The sequence below is a fragment of the Pelodiscus sinensis genome, chromosome 27 (assembly GCF_052426305.1).
Source record: "Pelodiscus sinensis isolate ZL-2025 chromosome 27, ASM5242630v1, whole genome shotgun sequence".
In the NCBI taxonomy this organism is placed as follows: Eukaryota; Metazoa; Chordata; order Testudines; family Trionychidae; genus Pelodiscus; species Pelodiscus sinensis.
In genome coordinates, this window is record NC_143078.1 from 16,141,859 (window position 1) to 16,160,579 (window position 18,721).

An 18,721-nucleotide genomic window follows, 5' to 3' on the forward strand; every position below is an offset into this window, starting at 1 on the left:
CTGCCCGCAGACACATGCAGCAGAGCCTCTGAAGCGCCCTGAGGGGCATTGGGGGAGGAGGGGACACGAGCCCCGAGGGGCATTGGGGGAGGAGGGGGCACGAGCCCTGAGGGGCATTGGGCGGGGCACGAGCCCTGAGGGGCATTGGGGGGGGACACGAGCCCTGAGGGGCATTGGGGGGGGCACGAGCCCTGAGGGGCATTGGGGGGGGGGGACACGAGCCCTGAGGGGCATTGGGGGAGGAGGGGACACGAGCCCTGAGGGGCATTGGGGGGGGGGACACGAGCCCTGAGGGGCATTGGGGGGGGCACGAGCCCTGAGGGGCATTGGGGGGGGGCATGAGAACACACAGCTCAGGCTGAGAGCGAGGGCAAAGGAAGCCACAGGACACTCGCTGGCTGCCGAGCTCCTCCCGCACCTGGCCACAGGGAGCGAAGGCTGCAGGCTACCCTGTCCTACCTTCCAAGGGAGGAATGTGGGTGTGAGCCATGAGCAATCAGGAAACTGCCTTCCCATCTCTGCCACTGTGTCCAGGTCCCTCTGCCTCGCACCCTCTCAGCCCAGCACTAGACCCAAAGGTCCTGGCTACAAAGTGCCTGGCCAGTTTCTGATCCGTGACACTAGTGTGAATCCAAAGTGACTCCATCCACGTCAGTGGAGTCACTGTCGATTTCTTCCACCGTAACCGAGATTGCACTCCAGCCCCTCATCTTTCTGGGGGCCACGGACACTGATGAGATGTACCTAGTCCTGTGCAGCAGTAGCCACCTTAACCTCACTGTCTTCCCCCCACACTCACACTGGGGGGGGGGGGGGGGGGCACTGCACTGGGGTCAGCCAGGAAGCATTTGCTCCAATATTTTCAAAAGTAGAGAACCATTTTTGCACAGCCTGACTGGCACTTGCCTGGGGACAATATGGCCCTGACCCACTGATATGGCCCCGGCCCACCTGCCTGGTGGGACTTGCTCTGCCCTTAACCGATGGTGATTTTCCCGTTGCTGGGGAGTTCCTGGTTGTGCGGCTCTGCTGACATGAGCAGGCCCAGCGAAGGCTCTCTCCCCTTGATGCTGGGGCGGTGAGAGGGCAGTGGATCCCCAGCCAGCTCAGCGGGGTGGTACGGACAGGTGGCTGGGGATCCGCAGTATGCTACGATACGCCGGCCCTGCCGCACTGGGGGCAACCGAGGCTGCTGGAGAGGGGGCACTGTCACAGCCACCCAAGTGCCTGCCCTGCAGGTGAGTGCAGGCTTGCTCCAGCCAGCGACATACCCAACCCTTCCCTGGAGTGGTGCAGGGCATGATGGGCACGGGTGCTGCACTCCACCCTGGGAAACATGAGGGTCACTGGCTGGGGGTGGATGCCAAGCAGAGTCCCTCAGGGGCCCAGTGCCAGCACTCCCTGAGCCGCGGGGCAGGATGGGGTCTGGATCTGCTCTCAGCCGACAAGGGTGGGAGAGAGCCAAGTGCAGGCAGCAGCTTGCTTGTGCTAACAACTCCTCCCCTTGCAGGGGTTTGAAGCCAGGGAGCTGAGAGCCAGGAGCACAGGCCTGCACCTCTCCAGCTAGGGCTGGCAGTAACAGTAGGCTGTTATCCTCGAGGTGGCTAGCCCCTTGAGGAGGCCGCCTGTCCGTCGTCCGTCACGCGACTGCTGGCCACGGGTGGGGAGCACAAAGGAAACCAGCTCGGAGCGGCGCTTTGCCTCGCGGCACTTTTTATTCAAACCACAAGCACCAGAAAACCATGCAATGTACTCCTGGGGAGGGGCCGGGCCGCGGCCTGGGGAGACCAGGGAGCAGGACAGCTCGGTATTGGGCCACGGCCCCCTTGCCAAGTCCTGCTGCAATCCGTGGCTGCCAGAAGGGTGGAGCAATTGTCCCTCCACTGAGTGACACTGGCCCAGGCCTGCCCCCATCCCCGCCCCCAGCCAAGAGACTCTGACTACAGGAAAATGCAAAGCCAGCACCAGCTAAGGTTGGTCCCTCCCTCTCCTCGGAGCCCAAGCAGCCCCGTCCTCTGCGGCTGTCTGTCACAGGGCAGGGCCCAATGAGGCGCGCCCGGGGTTGGGGGTACTCATGCAGGGGGACTGCAGGCTGGCACAGGAGCGGGGCAGGAACCCTGCTCCTGGTGCTGGGCAAAGGGCAGGTGCCAACCTTAGTGCCACTAAGCAGAACACAACTCGCTCTCCCCGTTCAAATAAATAAACAAGACAGAACAAAACAGGCCTCACAGTGGAAACGGTTCCCAGCCGGCTGCCCACACGGGCTGAGGGTACCAGACGCAGAGAGCCGCCCCCGCCTGCCACTGCTACCCATCGCCGAGAGGCAAAAGCAAGGCCCAGCCATCGCCCTGCCACAGGCCGGAGAGAAGTGAGAGCACGGGGCCCCGCCGTGGCTTCTCCACAGCAGCGTCACTTTGTGACCGTAGCGGAGCCTGGTGGCTGAGGACTGGCCTTCGCCCTCCCCCGCCTAGCCATCCGGGCCGCAGGCAAAGCAGGAGCCAAAGGTACTGGTGCCACTTTGGTGCTTGGCTGTCCTGGTAAGAAGCTGACCAGCCCGGCTGCCCGCAGAGCCACCGCCGAGCACCGGAATGACCATTCCACGTCAGAGCAGAGGCCCATCTAGCCTGGCATCTTGGCTCCAGCACCAGCTGCTTCAGAAGAAGAGGCAAGAAAACCCATGCTGGACAATTAGGGAATAGCCTGGCCCTTCCGGACCCCTGGCAGATAGTGGTGGCTCATGCCCAGAAACACGAGGGTTTCTGCCTCTAGGAACACGTGGCCAGGGCCAGCAGGACCGGAAGCCTGAGTGGGGTGGGAGAACAGACTGGTCTCGTCTCTTGCCCTGCGGTGCAGCCCATGGGCACAGTAAGAGGCTGAGGACCCCAGCACACGGCCCTGGGACTGTGCTACAGGGAGCTGGGCATTGCAGGCCTGTGGGACTCAGTTCTCTGCTGTTCTGGGGTAAAACCAGGGACGTGAGAGGTTAACATCACCCGGAACTGGTTCCTGATTCTGTTTAATCAGCGGCGGCTGCAGCAGCAACCCGTCCGCCATGGGCAGGAGGCTGCTCCAGGCCCGCGGAGCCCACCACGGACAGGGGCTGCTAGGGGCATCTGGTCCACGGCAGGCCTGGGGGAGGTGGCACGGGCAGAGGCTGTTCTGGCCAGGCTGGTTAACCAATTCAATGGGCTTTTACCTCCCTAGTAGAAACCCCACAGGGCTCCTGAGTGCCGTGGCGGGCGGGGGGGCTGGCGGAGTGGAAATGTACAGAACGTGCGGGGAGCGGGTCTTTGCTGGACAGACGGTCCCCAGCTAACAAAGCACCATTAAGATCAGTCTCCCCTTCCACAGAAGGGAGGCCCCCCCACCTGACGGGAGGGGGGGTAAGAGCAGAAGTCAGGGGAGGCTGGCTTCGTTCCGCCGGGCTCGAGGGGAGGGGGCGAGCCCTTTGGAGCAGGCCAAGGCTCTGCAGCTCAGAGGGGTTTATGGCGTTCAGGGCCCTAAAGCAGCCACTGAACAAGCCCCTTCTCGGAGAACGAGGCAAGCTGGCATCGGGGCCTGAGCGCCGAGCTACTGTTCTGCCCAGCAGCACCGGGGCACAGAGCTGTTACAATGATGCCAAGTGGCGTCGGGCCGGCTGCCTGGTGCCCCCGTGGCCAAAGGGGCTCAGAGCACCGAGCGCTCAGTGCTGCTGGGACAGGGACAGGACTGGTCGGAGTGGCTGGTGAGGGGCCAGCCATACTTCCGCAGAGCAGGAGATGGATGACGATCTCTGGACAAAATGTGCGCCGTGTCCTTCTGCCTGGGGCCTAGGGTCCTGAATTAGGCTAGTGGATCCTCAAGCTACGAGCCACATCCCCTAGAATGGCAAGCAAAGCTCTCTGGCTCCGGGCACCAGACAGGGTCAGTCTCCTGCCGCTGTCCCTCGCGGAGCCGAAGGAGACGACACTCACCCACACGCGGAGGTTTATAACGAGGGACTGGAGGAATCAGGATGCGCTGCAGCTGTAGGACAGGTAGGGAGCAGGCACCGAGAGCGGCTAAAAGGGCTGCCTTGGGAAGGGCCCAGCTGGAGACCTGAGCAAGGAACCGCGTCCCCCCCACACGCCGTGTATGAGCTGGGGAAAGCCCTCTTAGGCCTCCAGGTGAAAGAGGTTTCTGGTCTCATGCTGCTGCTACACTAGATTCTGTGGCCGAACACGTGGTCTCCCACTGAGCCAAAGTGGAATTCAAGAGCAGCTGAAAACCCTCCAGCAGCTTCCTTCGGGAGACACAGAATGCCGCAGGCAGCAGGGAAGAGCAGAAACGCCTTCCCTTTCTGCACTTCCGCCTGCCTGCCGGCCTGGGACTGCCTCTGCCTTGCCATGGCTGGGCAGTAGGGGGTGCTCTGGCATGAGGGATGGTCCTTAGGGTCTCCCCAGCACATCCACTCTCACCTGCGAGTGACTCCCCGCCCATCCTGGGGCATCTAAACTCATCCCAGCATCTGTGAAGAGCAATCCCACAGCCGCAGGCAGGGTGGCCAGGAAAGCAGACACAAACCAGTGACACTTGCTAACAGAAATACTACACCCGGGGAGCCCTCAGCGAGTTAGATTCCAAGCCAGGACTCCTGCCTGCCAGTCGCTCCGAGGGCGCCAGCGTGACGACAGACCTTGCAGCCACGGCTCCCCCAGCGCTGGGGCAAAGGCGGGACTGCGACAAGGTGCTGGCTGTCCGGGGGGAGGAGGTCTCGGGGCGGGCGGGGTGACCTTTACTGCTTGTCGATGGCTCCCAGTTCAGCAGAGTTCTCCTTGCTGGTGGCCTGCGCGTGCCACGAGGTCTCTTTGAACACAAACCAGCAGTTTCCAGCCCACAGGATAAAATTGATGAAGCCGAAGAGCTAGGGGAGGGTCGGGGAGAGAGCAAAGTGCACAGTCACTGTGGATGCACCCACAGCAAGACCTCCCAGCCTCTGGCCTGGGGGTGTCTGGCCATGCACACCCCTCTCTTGGGTGGAATCAGAACTGTGCAGCTTCCTGCTCCCGCCCCAGGGACAGAGGCTGCCTCCTCTCCAGCTAATGGAGTTCCTCCCTTAGCTCACCAGGCCTAGGCGGCACGCTGACTTGGCAACGTTCCCTCAGCTCGCCAGGCGCTGCCTCTACTCCCCTTGTGGCTAAGTCCCAAGGGGCGCCCCCTCTCCAGGCAGCGCGCTTGGCAAGGGGACAGCGCCCAATGCACTAGCGTGAGCAGCTCCTGGTGTCTCACCCCGCTGGCCCCGTGGGCCCCTAGCAGCACGTGGCAGTCTGCCTGGTCGCAGGCCGCCCGTGTACACAGGCCCATGGGTCCTGGAGCTCAGTCAGTAACAGCTCGTGGTTCCTGGGTCAACCCCCCCACTCCTGGGGCATGGACCCTCCACCATTGCTCTGCACTAGTTCTGTGGTCACTGCCTTGCAGCCCGGGAGCCAGATCCAGAGCTGGGCCAAACGGGCCGTTACACCAGGTGCAAATGCGGCCGAATGGGCCCGGTGCCCCCTTGGCCGGTGGCCGCGGGCTCTTACCACAGAGATGTTGGCCAGCCCCATGGCCGGCGTGGCCCCGGCGTTGCACACTGTGCTTTTGAACTGGCACACCGACATGGCAGCAATGAGGCTGGACGGCCGCGTGGCCCCCTTGACGTCCGACAGGCCTTTGCCCCAGGCTGCGGCCGCCACCAGCCAGAAGAAGGTGAAGGAGACGCTCACGCAGAAATCCTGCGGGTAGGAAATATCGTGCTGGCTCGGCTCTGTGCGGCTCCTCTCTCTGGCCCAGGCTCTGCTGGCTCCGGGACTTCAACCCACCTGGCCCTGTTGCCTCCAAACACCCCCTGCCCAGGGACCAGTCCCCCGCTCCCTGCTCTGTTCCCAGCCCATCTGGCTGGTGGATTAGGGCAGACACCCAAAAGATCTAGGGCCAATACTCCAGAAAGGCCCCGAAATTCCCTGGCAGGCCCCCAAGTGACCCAGGTCCCCCTCCCCCCATGTACGTGACTCCCCCGATCTTTGATAAGCAAAGGGGTTTTGAACTGCAAGGCTTCCGTGGCCCAGCACCTGTAACGCCTCCCTCTCGTGAGCTGCAGGCCTGGGCACCAAACAGCCCTCCTGCCACATCCCAGCCCAGGGTCCACAGCTCCAGAACCAGCCTCGCACCCACGCTGAAGGCTCCAGTCGCTTGGCCCCTGACCCTGCTGGGATTGGGGGGAGGGTGCCTGCTGCGGGTGGGCTCTGCGTCCGTCTGTTCCCAGGTGACGGCACCACAAGAAGAGGCTGCGGGGAACCACTGATGCCTCAATGGTGGGGGAAGCCCACAGCTCACTCAGCTCCCCAACTTCCTCGCCCAAGAAATGGGAAGTGACTTGTGGCAGAGCCAAAAATGGGAGCCAGGAGTCCTAGCTGCCGGCCCCTGCTCCGGCTCTTCGGAGCCAGCCCAGCCGTGGGGCTCAGGCAGGGATCTCACCGCAAAGGGAAGCCGCTTGTTCTCTGCGTAGAGGGAGTGAAAGCGCAGGTAGATCACCAGGGCTGCCATGCTGTAGAGGAAGGAGAAGACTCCCAGGGTCACGAAGAACTCGGCAGAGGCTGAGAAGTCCCCCATGAGATACAGCGTCCGCTTGGTGCCGTTGCTGTCGCAGGTTGGCATCTCGAAGGGAATCCTGGCTAACCTGTGGCAGGGAAAGGGGTGGGGAGAGGCGCTTAGCAGGGGAAGGCACGGCACGGGAGAGGGGGCAGGCGAGGCCTACAGGAGCCAGGTTGTGTGGGGACAAGCCAATGGTTGTTGGGTCGAGTCTCCGAAGGCCTGCCCCCCTCGATGGGGGAGGGCCCATGGACCCAGGTGTGGACTAAGTGAACAGGCAGGGGGCCCGCAGCCGCCGCGTCAACCTTCCTATGGACGGCAGGGACCCAGGGGGTTATGGGGCCTGGTGTGGGGCAGTGGCGGGTGCCAGAGCAGCCCAGCAGCCTGCTCCACTGCGCCGCACCATGTCACTCTCCTGGCCGCAGGCTGCCGGGTCGCTCCGGCTCCTGCCCCCGCGGTGAGTGCCTCAGAGCACCCACAGGGGCAACGCCTGCTGCCGCCCCGTGCCAGGCCCCATAATCCCCCGGCTCACGTTGCTCGGGGGAGGGGTGGGACACGGTGGAACTGAGGCAGGGCAGGGGCGGGGCCTGCCTTAGGTGGGTTGGCCCAGGCCTGCACCCCCCTAGGGACAGCCCTGCAAACTGGGTTGGGGGGCAGGGACAGGATAAAACTAAGACACTAAGCAGAGAACCTCACAGGGCACCCACTGCCCAGAGGAGTCCCAGGAGCTAGTGGATGCAGAGGTGCCAACTTCCCCCTCTGTCTCAGGCTCTGCCTCCGCATCACCCCTTCCACCAAGACCCTGCCTGCTGCCCCCCACACCCATTCCACCCTCTTGCCCAAGCTTCGGCTGTAGCCTCACCCAGCCTCAGAGCACCCACAGGAACCCTTCCCTGAGTTGTGCATGGACAAGGGGCTGGAAAAAGGTCCCAGAGTCACAGAGAAACCCTTGTCCGACTGCCTCCTCTCGGACAGGTGGAGACCATCTCGGCCTGCCTGTCGCAGGCTGGCTGTGCTCACAGGCGGGAGTAACCCACAGAGCCCAGCAGCACTACTCCTTGATGATTTGTGTGTGTCGACACTCCAAGAGTGAGCTCCCACTCCACAGCAGTCAGTCCTTGGCCACTCTCTCTGGGTTTCCAGGCGGCTGCCCATCACCGTGGTGTCCAACCACGTCTCTGCTAAGACTGCAATGCAGCCAGTTAGCCAGTAGCAAAGGGTTTTGTGACTTGTCCCTTCAGCTCTGGTGTGGCGCCCACCCACTCATTTCACAGCTGCTAGGAGCCATCAGAGGACACCAGCATCCCGCTGTGAACGCTCTGATCAGACTGCACCCTGCCGGAGGCGGGTAGCTCTCCTTTGTCGCAGCAGCCCCCTGGTGCTACTGACACAGGTAACTTCCACATGCTTGACTAGGACACAGCCACTGTGGGGCAAAAAGTTTCCTGGTTTTGACTTCAAAGGAAAAGAGGGATTTTCTCTTCAATCTGACCCTGGCCCTGCTCTCTTGAGACTACAACAGCACCTAGCTGGTACCTGAGCACGACCGCTGGAAACTGAGAAAGCAAGGCCCAGGCCGGAGTGGGACCTAACTGGCAATAGCCCACCTGTGACAGGATGGTGGATGAAGACTTGACCCGGTCAGTCAAGCCTGCTTTCCCGGGTGTGAGCTTGGGGACTGGGATGGCATCTAGCATATGTCGGAGGCCCTGTAGATACAGGAGCTCGGCTAGCGACAGCACTTGTACGCTCAAGGCCTCACCACACTCTCTTGCCAGCTGTCCCTATTGAGCAGGGACTGTCACGGTTATTTAAGTAGCATAGTACTCCATTCCTCGCTCCCCACCCCCAGCCTCCTAGCCATGCTCCTAGTCAGATGCATTTCAGTGGAGATCAGAGGTGTGCCTCTATTTATAGCGATCGAATGTTGGCAGGCAGGCCAAGATGTGTGGCTAGATATAGCCATGTTCACACTTTTCATAGGTTTAGCTTCGCAGCGTGGATTTCAGTCTAATTCTGGCCTCTTTTCTGCTCACCCAAGAGGCCTTTTGCTGATCCCTAACAAACAGGGCTAGTCCTGCGCTCGCTTTGACAAGCCTTCCCGGCTTTGGGAGCCGAGGGATCAATGCCAGCCCGGCCATCATGGAACAGAGCATCGGCTCATCAGGACCCATAGCCTGCTTCTAGCAATGGCCTGTACCTGACTCTTGAGCTGAAGCCTGCAGCAGTCAGGCATGGGGTGACGGGTCCTGCAGTATATTCCCTCTCCCCACCTCATCCTCTGGTGATGGAGGGATATTTTCCACAGCCAGCTGCCCCATTGGAAAGTTTACAGCCAAGGGAGCTCTGCACGGTGCTGAGAAGGATGTGGGGAGACGCTCCCGGGGGGTGGGGGTGACTTATGAACACTGCATGTGACGTGGTTGCTGGCATGGTGCGTGGTTGGGACAATCGCTGTCTGCGTGAGCAGGTTTAGTTTAACAGGAGGGTGCTAGGAAGGCAACACGTTGGCTGCACATAAGCAACTGCCCGGTCATTTCAAGACGGCGCCTAAGCTAGTGGCTGTGAGGCTATTTCCAGCTTCCAGCCAAGTTACAAGACTGGTTCTGCTGGGAGCCAACCAACCATACAGAAACTAGAGTTAAAAAGGTCTCCCTGCCTAGAGGCGCAGCTGTCAGGGAACACGTTGTGGGGGGCAGACAGACAGACACCCATTTGGTGGAACTGAAGCAATCAGACTGTCCTAGGCTACTCCATGGCAGTGAAATAAGACAGCCATAGGCACAGACTGGTTCCTGTTTGATCCATCTCTCACGTTATGCCTGGCTCCTGCTGTGCAGGCTGACGGATGCTGTGGCAGTCTGGTTGTCCGGAATGCCAGTCCACTGCACCTGCTCAGAGGGCTAGCTCAGTGGTTTGAGCATTAGCCTGCTAAACCCAGGGTTGTGAGCTCAATCCTTAAGGGACCATTTAGGGATCTGGGGCAAATCTGTCAGGGCTGATGCTTGGTCCTGCCACAAGATCACGGGACTGGACTTGATAACCTCTCAAAGTCCCTTCCCTTCTAGGAGATAAGTATATCTCCATATATATATATATAGACCTGTCAGGGGAAGTGCTGGAGGTGTTCTGCTTGGGGGCCAGTATTTGATTGAGGGAACCATGTGAGTCCACCACAGGGAAGTAAAGGCCCAAGACCTCCCACCTGAAGGGGTACATTCAAGGGGAGCAGCCAGCCCTGGAAACAGCACTTGCAAGTTGTAGCTTCAGGAGCTAGCTGAGTTTGTCTGTACAGGATAAACTTAAAAAACAACACGGGGTCTGGTAGCACTTTCCAGACTAACAAAACATGTAGCTGGGATCACGAGCTTTTGTGGGCACAGCCCACTTCTTCAGATGACCGGAGTGTTGAGTTTAGGGTGTGCACACTCAAAAGTCGTAGCTGTGACACTGACCCAGATGGGCTACCAGGAGTTAAAACAGTCCCCTCTGAATTAGTCCGGTTTTCTCCCGATACCCACATTCGCTGATTAAAGAGGAGCTCTGAGCCCTCCAGCCTGCAGAGAATCTACCTGACTGGAACAGATCAATGGTTTATCTACCTGGTTCAGTATCTTCATCTCCTAATAGTGACCAATGCAAGACGCTATAAGACAAGTGCCTTGTTTTCAATGCTGTGCCGGGGGCGGGGCCAAGGAAAGAAAAATTTCTTCCTGACCAAGCCAGTGATCAGCATTTCTCCTGAAGCACGCGGACCAAAAGCCCTTCCAGGTTTGATCAGAGCGACAATAACTGCAGGTGCCTAATCATCCTTTGAAGCGTTGCTGACAATAGTGGCACAAATTCCTCTCTTGTAGGAACTGATCTCGGGTCTATCCGTGCAGTCAGTCATACAATGCAGCCTGACGATGTCCCAAAGGTTTCACCTCTGTCCTGCAGCCCCCCCCTAGTGTGGTGTGAGCAAAGGGCTCCCTTTGCTCGAGGGGTCTGTATTTAACCGCTCTCCAGGACGAAGGGCTAACGGGATCAGCTCAGCTCTCCCGTGGGTAGTCTGTCTCCAGGACACAGATGCGGTCAAAGGTATTCAAGCATGCTGCTTTCGAGGTCTCTAAGTCTCCAGCAGAGGACTGAGAAGGGCCCATGCAGAACACTGCATTCGTCCCCATCCAACGAGCATGTCCACGTTACTGGGCAAAACGCATGACATGGGAGAGGGAGAAAACAGCCAGACCAAACCCATGACCTGCCGGCGCGCACTGTGAGAAAGCACGGCCCAACTCCGGCCACCACTCTGGAGGTGAGAGACCCGCCTTGGGTGGAGGGGGAGGTTTCTCCATTGGCCCTAACCTTATTTACCTCTCAGGCCTGGCTGTACCTCCTCTTTCTGCACAGAGTTTTTCAAAGGTTAGTAACCCTAGTGCACTCAGCCATGCTGGGAGCCCTAGGGAGGCAAGTCAACTGTAGCTAGCACCATTTTAAGCATTTACCTCTCAGAGCAAGTCAAGACCATGCTGATGTGAAAGGACACAACTCCACTGACGTCAGTGGAGACAGACCCATTCACTGCAGCTGGGCTATGGTGCATCAGGTGGCCACAGGAGCCTTGCATAAGACAGGCCTTTGGCAGAGCAGGGAAGGGACGGCCGGCAACTCCTCTCACTGGCTCTCCCCACCAGTTCATTCCAAAATGTCTCAATGGCTTTGCAACCAAGCTTGCATAGCACCCACTTCACTGCCACCCTGGGGAGCAGGCAGAGTGACCCGCCCCCACTCTACGGGCAGCCAAGGCTGTTGCTTTGGATCCGTTCCCTCACAGCTTCCTGTGCAGCTAGTCTGGGGTAATAAAGCCTTATCCCAGCCAGCTCTCCCCCTCCCTTTGCCCACACCCACTGCAGAAAGGGTTTCCAAAACCCAAATGGGAGTCATTTTTCATAGGGGCAGCTAATCAGCCACCCTTCAACTCCCAGGTAAGTTAATCTGTTCAGGCAGCATTAAAGTTACAGAAAAACCTGCAGTGAGACTCCTGTTCTAGCAGATATATGGTGCAGCAGGGAGTTCCATGGGTTGACAATACATCACCTCACAAAGTATTTCTTTTTTGAAAAAGGCAATAGAAGCAAGCAGAGTGTGGTGGTTTGGGAAGAGTGCTCATCTGGGCAGCCTGGAGGGGGTAGGTGGGATATGGGTTCAAGGACCTCTCTCCACCGAGACAAGCATTGTAGTCAGGCTGGTCTCTCTATTCCGATGGATTCATTACCATCTCCAGGGGCAGGGAACCGGAGAGGAAGCAGGCTCTGGGTTAGTGCCCAACCAGGTCCCCAGTCACCTGAAAGGGTAGCCAAACTGCACAGAGATGGCAGTCATCTCGTTCACATCATCAGGGCATTTCACGGTGGCCCCCGTCTCCCCACTAAACGAGCCGCAGCATCCAAAGGCAAAAATAGCAAAGAGCTGGAAGAGAAAAGCAAAAGGGTTGGGAGTCAGAGGGACTCCGGCTGGGGATAATGAACTAGCCACATGCAACAGGTGCTAGCTGGGAGCTCTTCTGGGTTCACAAGGTGGCCCCAGTGATCACAGGCAAATACGCCTGAATTTATGTGGGGCATCGCAACATAACAACAGAGCAGCCACACATCCTCATCAAGGTAACCTCCTCACTGTTGCAATGTAGTACTATAGCCACACGGCACCCGTCACCTGGGGCCAGGACCCTACGCAAGGAAGCCAGGAAGACACAGATCCCAGGATCACCCTGCCTCCCACGCAGCCGCTCTTCGAGCCCTCCCCTGGCAGCGGCGAACGGGGAGGAGGAAGCAGAGGTGGACAACCAGGCAGGGTTGTGACCCAGCTGGAGATGGAAGAGTCTGAGGAAGGTCCGGTAAGGGGCAGTGAGTGCAGCTGGGAGAGAGGTGCTAGGATATGGAGCTGGTGGGACCTGGCCTGTGACCGCCTGCGGAAAGCCACCCCCAGAGCTCTCAGTCACTGTGCTCCTGGGCAGGAGCTGGCTGCGCTGGCAGCCTTGCAGGGAAAGTTCTCTGCGCCCCCTTAGCAGCCCTCTGTGCCAGCCCCTCTCCCCAGGTGGGTTTGCTGGAATCCTACGCGCTATGCTGCCTGACTAGCCCGTCTCGAGATGGGCCTCCCCCGCCACTGGTACGTGCCCCTCCTATGCGCGGACATCAGCACCGCCACCCTGGGTTACTCCAGCTGCAGAGCTGGACCACTGATTGCCACAAAGGGCAGAAATGAGCCCCAGAGCAGGGAAGTGACTTGCCCGGCCACGGGCACAAAGGCAGGGAGGAGAAGTGCTGGGCATAGAGCCCCAGTGTCTTAACTCACTGATCCCTGCTCGGATAGATCCCTCCCCCACCCAGCTGCACCAGGGAATATCGGCACTGCCAGGATAACTCCTCCCATAATTCTTCCTAACAAGGCCTGCAGGCTCTGGTGCTGGAGGGACTGGCACAGGCAGCTCTCAGAAGGGACAGCACGCCAGGCTGGCGGGGCTATTGACACAGCATCCGTGTCTGCTGTGCACTACACCCACCTCCAGCTACTAGCTGCTCTAAGCACCACGAACAACAGGGACTGACACAGGCATCATGGCTCGAATACAGCAAGAGCTGTCTCACTGCTGGAGACAACTGGGCCAACCCTCTCCCTGGGCACGCCGGGGCACCCAGGGCTCTGCTCACAAGGAATGCACTGAGCTGCAGGGGCAGACAGACCCACTGACTGCAGCAAAGCACCAGGATACCTGAGCACCCAAGGCAGTGAGCATGTGGCTGGCTAATTAAGCTTCCCTGTTCCAGAGATCTGTCGCCCCAGCGCTTCCTGTCAGGGCTCCACGGGGCCTGATCCCCACCAATGAACAGCTGACAGCCCTAGTAACTGCCAGAGCAGTTGACAGACAGCCCATGTGCTTAGTGATTCCTCCTCCCTGCTCTGCTCCTCTGTTCCATCCCTGCCCATCTGTGCCAGCAACACACGCTGGCTGGGCTCCATACCAGAGATCTCTTCTTACTGGCTCCCTTCCCCACATTGCTCACTGCCCCGGTGAGCTGGCCAGCTTGTGCGCACTCCAGGAGGCTCTGCGCTGGCTTGGCAGCCGAGGTGCACAGTGCAGGGGTGGGTGGGGGAAGCAGGACTGACCCAGGCAGAAAAGGGACCTGGATGGATTCCCATGAAAGCTAGCGCTGGAAATGCTTCTTCCCTGCCCCATTGACCTCAGTGGGGATTACCTGCCCCTGTGGAGGGGTGAGCAGGAACCTTGGGATCTCTGGAAGAGTTTCTGTCGCCACAGACCCACCCAGAGAAGCTGGTGTCCCCAGAGTGGTTGATACAGAGACATGCAGGCAGGCGGGGTAGGCAGGAGCAGAGAATCCGGTAAAAGAAAAATCTGAATTTTCACAAGAACCTCAAGCTTCCTAATCCTGTCTCATTGCAAAATGCAGCCCATGCCCAGGTCTCTCTTTGAGCCGTGCAGCTAAGGGCCTTTCCCAGACTGATGATGCTCAAGGGCCTTTCTGCTTCCAACCCCAAATCAGTTTTCAATTACAGGCCCAATAAACCGATGTCTTGTTTCCCCCGCCCCCCCCCCCCCCCCCCCATAACTGTAATTCATCCATGCAGGAAATGGTTACGAGACTCAAATGACATTTCCTGTTCTTGGTTCTGAGTTGAATTTCTCTTTCTCTTCCCCTGGCACGCGGCTTCTGAATAGTTTTCTGGTAACTCATTGCAGACACACTCAGCTCTGGTTAAGTTCATGCACCTTGAACTCTGGCTCCATGAGCAACAGGAAGAAAAACAACTGTCTGTGTTCTGGGGAGTTCCCACTTCAGCTAGAAAGGACCCATCTGCGGAACCAAATCCTGAACGGCACAGGGAGGGAATCACAGAGGTAAGGGGCAGAGCAGGCCCATGGATCACCTAGGCCATTGCCAGTCGGTGCAGAACTGTTCCTCACTGTATATTCCCAAGGGCTTTGCCCAGCTAATTTTCAATGATTAAAGCAGCGTGTCTCCCACCATTCCCTTGAGAGCTAGACCACCGAGAGCTCTTTGCCCCAGATGCTCAAAGGTATTTAGGCTCCTAACTTCCACTTGAAGCCCAACGTGGGCGGTTGGTGAAGGCACAGCTGGAGGAGGCAAACCCCCAGCCCCTCCTCCAGCTGTGAGCATGCACCCCCTCCCAACCACAGGGAGAGGAGGGGAGCAGGCCCGGCACACTCTCTTCCCAGCCCCAGGGAGGGCAGAGGGCATGCGGCATGGTCCCAGCCTCCCTAGCCCCAGAGGAGGGAACGCCACCGACACGGTGCAGCTCAGCCTCTCCAGCCCCAGAGCACTGGTGGAAGAAGGAGAGCGTTCCACGCGGCACGGACTCTCCAGCTCCGGAGGAGGTCAGAGGCCCAGCCTTCCCAGCCCAGAGGAGGTTGGAGGGCGTGTGCCATGGCCCAGCCCTGGAGGAGTTTGGAGGGCGTGTGCCATGGCCCCAGCTCTGGAGGAGGTCGGAGGGCGTGTGCCATGGCCCCAGCTCTGGAGGAGGTCGGAGGGCGTGTGCCATGGCTCCAGCTCTGGAGGAGTTTGGAGAGCGTGTGCCATGGCCCCAGCCCTGGAGGAGTTTGGAGAGCGTGTGCCATGGCCCCAGCTCTGGAGGAGTTCGGAGGGCGTGTGCCATGGCCCCAGCTCTGGAGGAGGTCGGAGGGCGTGTGCCATGGCTCCCGCTCTGGAGGAGGTCGGAGGGCGTGTGCCATGGCCCAGCCCTGGAGGAGGTCGGAGGGCGTGTGCCATGGCCCCAGCTCTGGAGGAGGTCGGAGGGCGTGTGCCATGGCTCCCGCTCTGGAGGAGGTCGGAGGCCGTGTGCCATGGCCTCAGCCCTGGAGGAGGTCGGAGGCCGTGTGCCATGGCCCCAGCCCTGGAGGAGGTCGGAGGGCGCACGGCATGGCCCCAACCTCCCCAGCCCTGGAGGAGGGTGCACCACGTGACTTGGGTCAGCCCTGCCTCTCCAGCCCTGGAGAATAGGGAAAGGGTGCTGGGGGCAGCAACACTCCGCCCCAAAAGGCCTACTGCAGGGGTTCTGGGGGCAGAGCCTTCCCCCACCTTACATACTGGACATCCATGAAGCCTAAACACCTTGGAGGAGCTTGGCCTTTGTTACCCTTTGTTTTCTGACATTCAGCTGGTATTCTAGTGTCCCTCCTAGTCCTGCCCCTTCCAAGGCCCTCAATCACACCTTTCCCTCTCTGGTATTTACACCCTTTTGCTCCTATTGGGTGGAGGGCCTGAACTTGCAGCCTGCGGAAACACATTCCATTCCAACTGATTTCAGTGCGAATTCCAGGTACCTTACACCTGTGAGTCTGGCAAAGGGAGAAGCGAGGCCAATGTTCCCCAGACTGCACGTTGATTCTGGGTGCTTCTATTGTGGGGTGTTTGACTTGGGGCGCTGAGCGCTGGTGGTGCCCACTGACTTTCATAGGGACTGCAAGTGCTCAGCACCTCTGAAAATCAGATCCCCGCTGTCTCAAGTTGGGCTCCCAAAAAGGAGGAGCCCAAACCCTGAGCAGGTCTGGAAAGGTGTCAGCCATGAGGTGTGCACGACCCAAAGCGAGCAAGGGCACAGAGGCTGTGGGGGTGAGAGGCTAGATGTGGGGTGAGTCTATGTGGGTCTATTCCTAGCCCTGCAGTCACCTCCCCTGTTCCCAGCTGTAAAACAGGGGCCTTGAGGTGTGCTATGGGAGAACTGAATACTCTCATGGTATCTGTCGAGTACTGGCTTCCCTGTGCCCTGGCCCATGAGTGTGACCCAGCACACCACCAACACCTGCTGAACAAAAGCAACGAGGAGTCCTGTGACTAACAGATTTATCAGGGTATAAGCTATCATGGGTAAAACCCACTTCATCAGATGCATTCACCGCACCAGAGCTGCGTCTGACAAAGTGGGTGGTGTCCACGAAAGCTCATGCCCTCCTACTAAATCAGTCAGTCTCTGAGGTGCCACCGGCTGCCTCGCCATTTTTGCAGATACAGACTCACACCCCTGAGACTTCTGAGCATGCTGACCGGTTGTGCCACCGCCCTGAGGCATGAAACCAAGACCCTTCAAACAGTTCTCTCTGCAAACACTGGAACGCCCAGCGGTGTTATGAATACTGCCATTCTTCCATGGCAGTTTGTGCACAAGAGCCTTGGCAAATCATGGCTGAAAAGTGGGTGTGTGGCTTCCTTTTATGGATGGATATGCTGAGGCTCAGGGGGTGAAACAACTTGCCCAAGGTCACAGAGTCAGTAAGACTAGAACCCAGGAGCCACAGCTCTCAGCAGCCTGCCGACAACACCTTCTTTTGAAGGAGGTGGTGCATGTACTCCCCCCCCCCGACAATGCCTTGGGGCAAACTGGAGCCTGGCGCAGACACTGTGAAACAACTGTAGCTTTGCCCTGAGAAGGCATGTTCCTTTCGGCCTTGCCGCCAGCCAGCTCCAGCGCTTGCCACCGGAGCCACTGATCAGAAGGTGGGAGAAGGCAGATCTGTTGGGGGGTCCCTCTTCCACTCAACCCTGCGTACTGGGGTCCAACGCAGGGCAAAGTCTCTGCGAGGCAGGCGAGTCCCGGGAGCTCAGCCCCCAGGCCTGGTATGTGCAGGATCAGAGCTCTGCAAAGGTTAAAGCCCGCAGCAGCTTCCCCCTCTCCCCCCAGTGAAATGTGAGCAGGGCTGAGGCCAGGTCCTACCCCCTCCAAAAACTCTCCCTCCTTGCACGTGGAAGGGCCGCCTTGGGGGGGGGGGGAGCCCCACGCCTGCTCGGTCCCCCGCCGGTCCTGCCCTGCTCCCACACCCCACTCAGAGCCCCCCCGAGCAGCCCCCACCAGCCAGCGCCGCGTTGCTCGGCAGGAGCGTCACTCGCTGCTCCCGAAATAGAACGAGCCTCGGTGGCAAACTCACCCACTGCAGCACCTTGACGAAGCCCAGCGGCTCCTCCAGCCGGCCCCAGCGCAGCCCCAGGAGCCACCGGCCCTGCAGGGGAGACAAGGCGGGAGCCCGGGTCAGCCAGGCCCGGGGGGATCCGGCCGGCGCGGGGGCAGGGAGGGGGGCGGCGGTACCTGCTGCCCGGGCTCCTTGTCGCCGGCCGAGGCTGCGGGCTCGGACATGGTGCGGCTGCGGGCAGGGCTGGGCGCGGCGCGTGTCGCCTTGCGGGGCGAGCCCGGGCTCGGAGCGGGCTGTGCGGGGGGCGCCGCCGGCTGCTGCCTCCTGCGCGTCGCCCGACGGGCTGCACCGAGCCGCGATTCAAACTTCTGTCAAACTCCGCGGAGTCACGTGGAGCCCAAACCCGGCCCCGCTGCGGGGGGCGCCAGCGCCCTCTGCCCGCAGACGCGGCCTGCCGAGGGGCTGGGCCAGGGCCCGGCTGCCTCCCGCCCCGCCCCGCCCCGGCCGGGGGCTGCCACGCGTGCCCCGCCCACCGCAAGCGGGGCAGGGACCGAGCCGCCGCAGCGCGTGGCGATCCCACGAGCGGCCACCCGGGAGCAGCTCGAGCAGCCCCCGGCGCCCTCTCCCCGGGGGCTGCAACCCAGACCCCCCCCCCCCCCGCGCCGCGGTTCCGAACCAGCTCGTGCCATTTGCGATCCATCCCCGCCCTCCGGCCCGGCGCCTTCCAGGGCAGCGGCTGCAGCCGCCCTCGCTGTGCCCAGGGCAGCCCTTGTAGGCGCTGCATTGCCTGGAGAGCCGCGGGGCCAGAGCGGACTCGCATTGCCCACTCAGGAGCGGCGGAGAACGGGGGTCCCAGCCCCAGCCCCCCCGAGAGGAGCATTGACACGTTGCGCCATTTTTGCCCAGTCCTGGGCTTCAAAATCATGCCCCCAAATGAGGGGGACCAGGTGTCCCATTATTAAAGGGACAGTCCCATATCTAAGCCCTCCTGCAGGTGTCCTGACTTCCCCTTACAAGGGCAAATTGTCCTGCACTTGCTGTCTCCCCTCCCATGGGTGCTGGCCGGTCCCACTGCAGGCCAGAGCCCTGCTCACCAGCTGCCCACCATCAGCAGTGAGTAGGTGAGGGGAATCCAGAAGCCAGCAATGGGGAAGGGTGTGCAAGGCTGGTGGCAGGGCAAAGCTGCTGCGCATGGGGCCAGTGCAGCCC

General features: G+C 60.3%; 1 protein-coding gene across 1 annotated transcript; it reads right to left on the minus strand.

The window, feature by feature from the left end:
- Nucleotides 1-1,691: 1,691 nt before the first annotated feature.
- SYPL2 (synaptophysin like 2) lies at nt 1,692-17,942 on the minus strand. Its single transcript, XM_075909921.2, has 6 exons — nt 17,689-17,942; nt 17,531-17,602; nt 11,915-12,039; nt 6,475-6,676; nt 5,541-5,732; nt 1,692-4,882 (listed from the first exon to the last, which is right to left on the minus strand). Exons 1-6 carry the CDS (start codon nt 17,734-17,736, stop codon nt 4,754-4,756), a joined length of 768 nt encoding a protein of 255 aa, XP_075766036.1. The 5' UTR covers nt 17,737-17,942; the 3' UTR covers nt 1,692-4,753.
- Between the last annotated feature and the right edge of the window lie 779 nt (nt 17,943-18,721).

Coding starts and splice junctions, on each gene's coding strand:
- SYPL2 (XM_075909921.2), bottom strand. CDS start 17,736: ATGTCCGAGCCCGCAGCCTCGGCCGGCGACAAGGAGCCCGGGCAGCAG. Junction 17,603..17,688: donor ACAAGGAGCCCGGGCAGCAG/GTACCGCCGCCC, acceptor TCTCCCCTGCAG/GGCCGGTGGCTCCTGGGGCT. Junction 5,733..6,474: donor ACAAGCGGCTTCCCTTTGCG/GTGAGATCCCTG, acceptor TCCTACCCGCAG/GATTTCTGCGTGAGCGTCTC.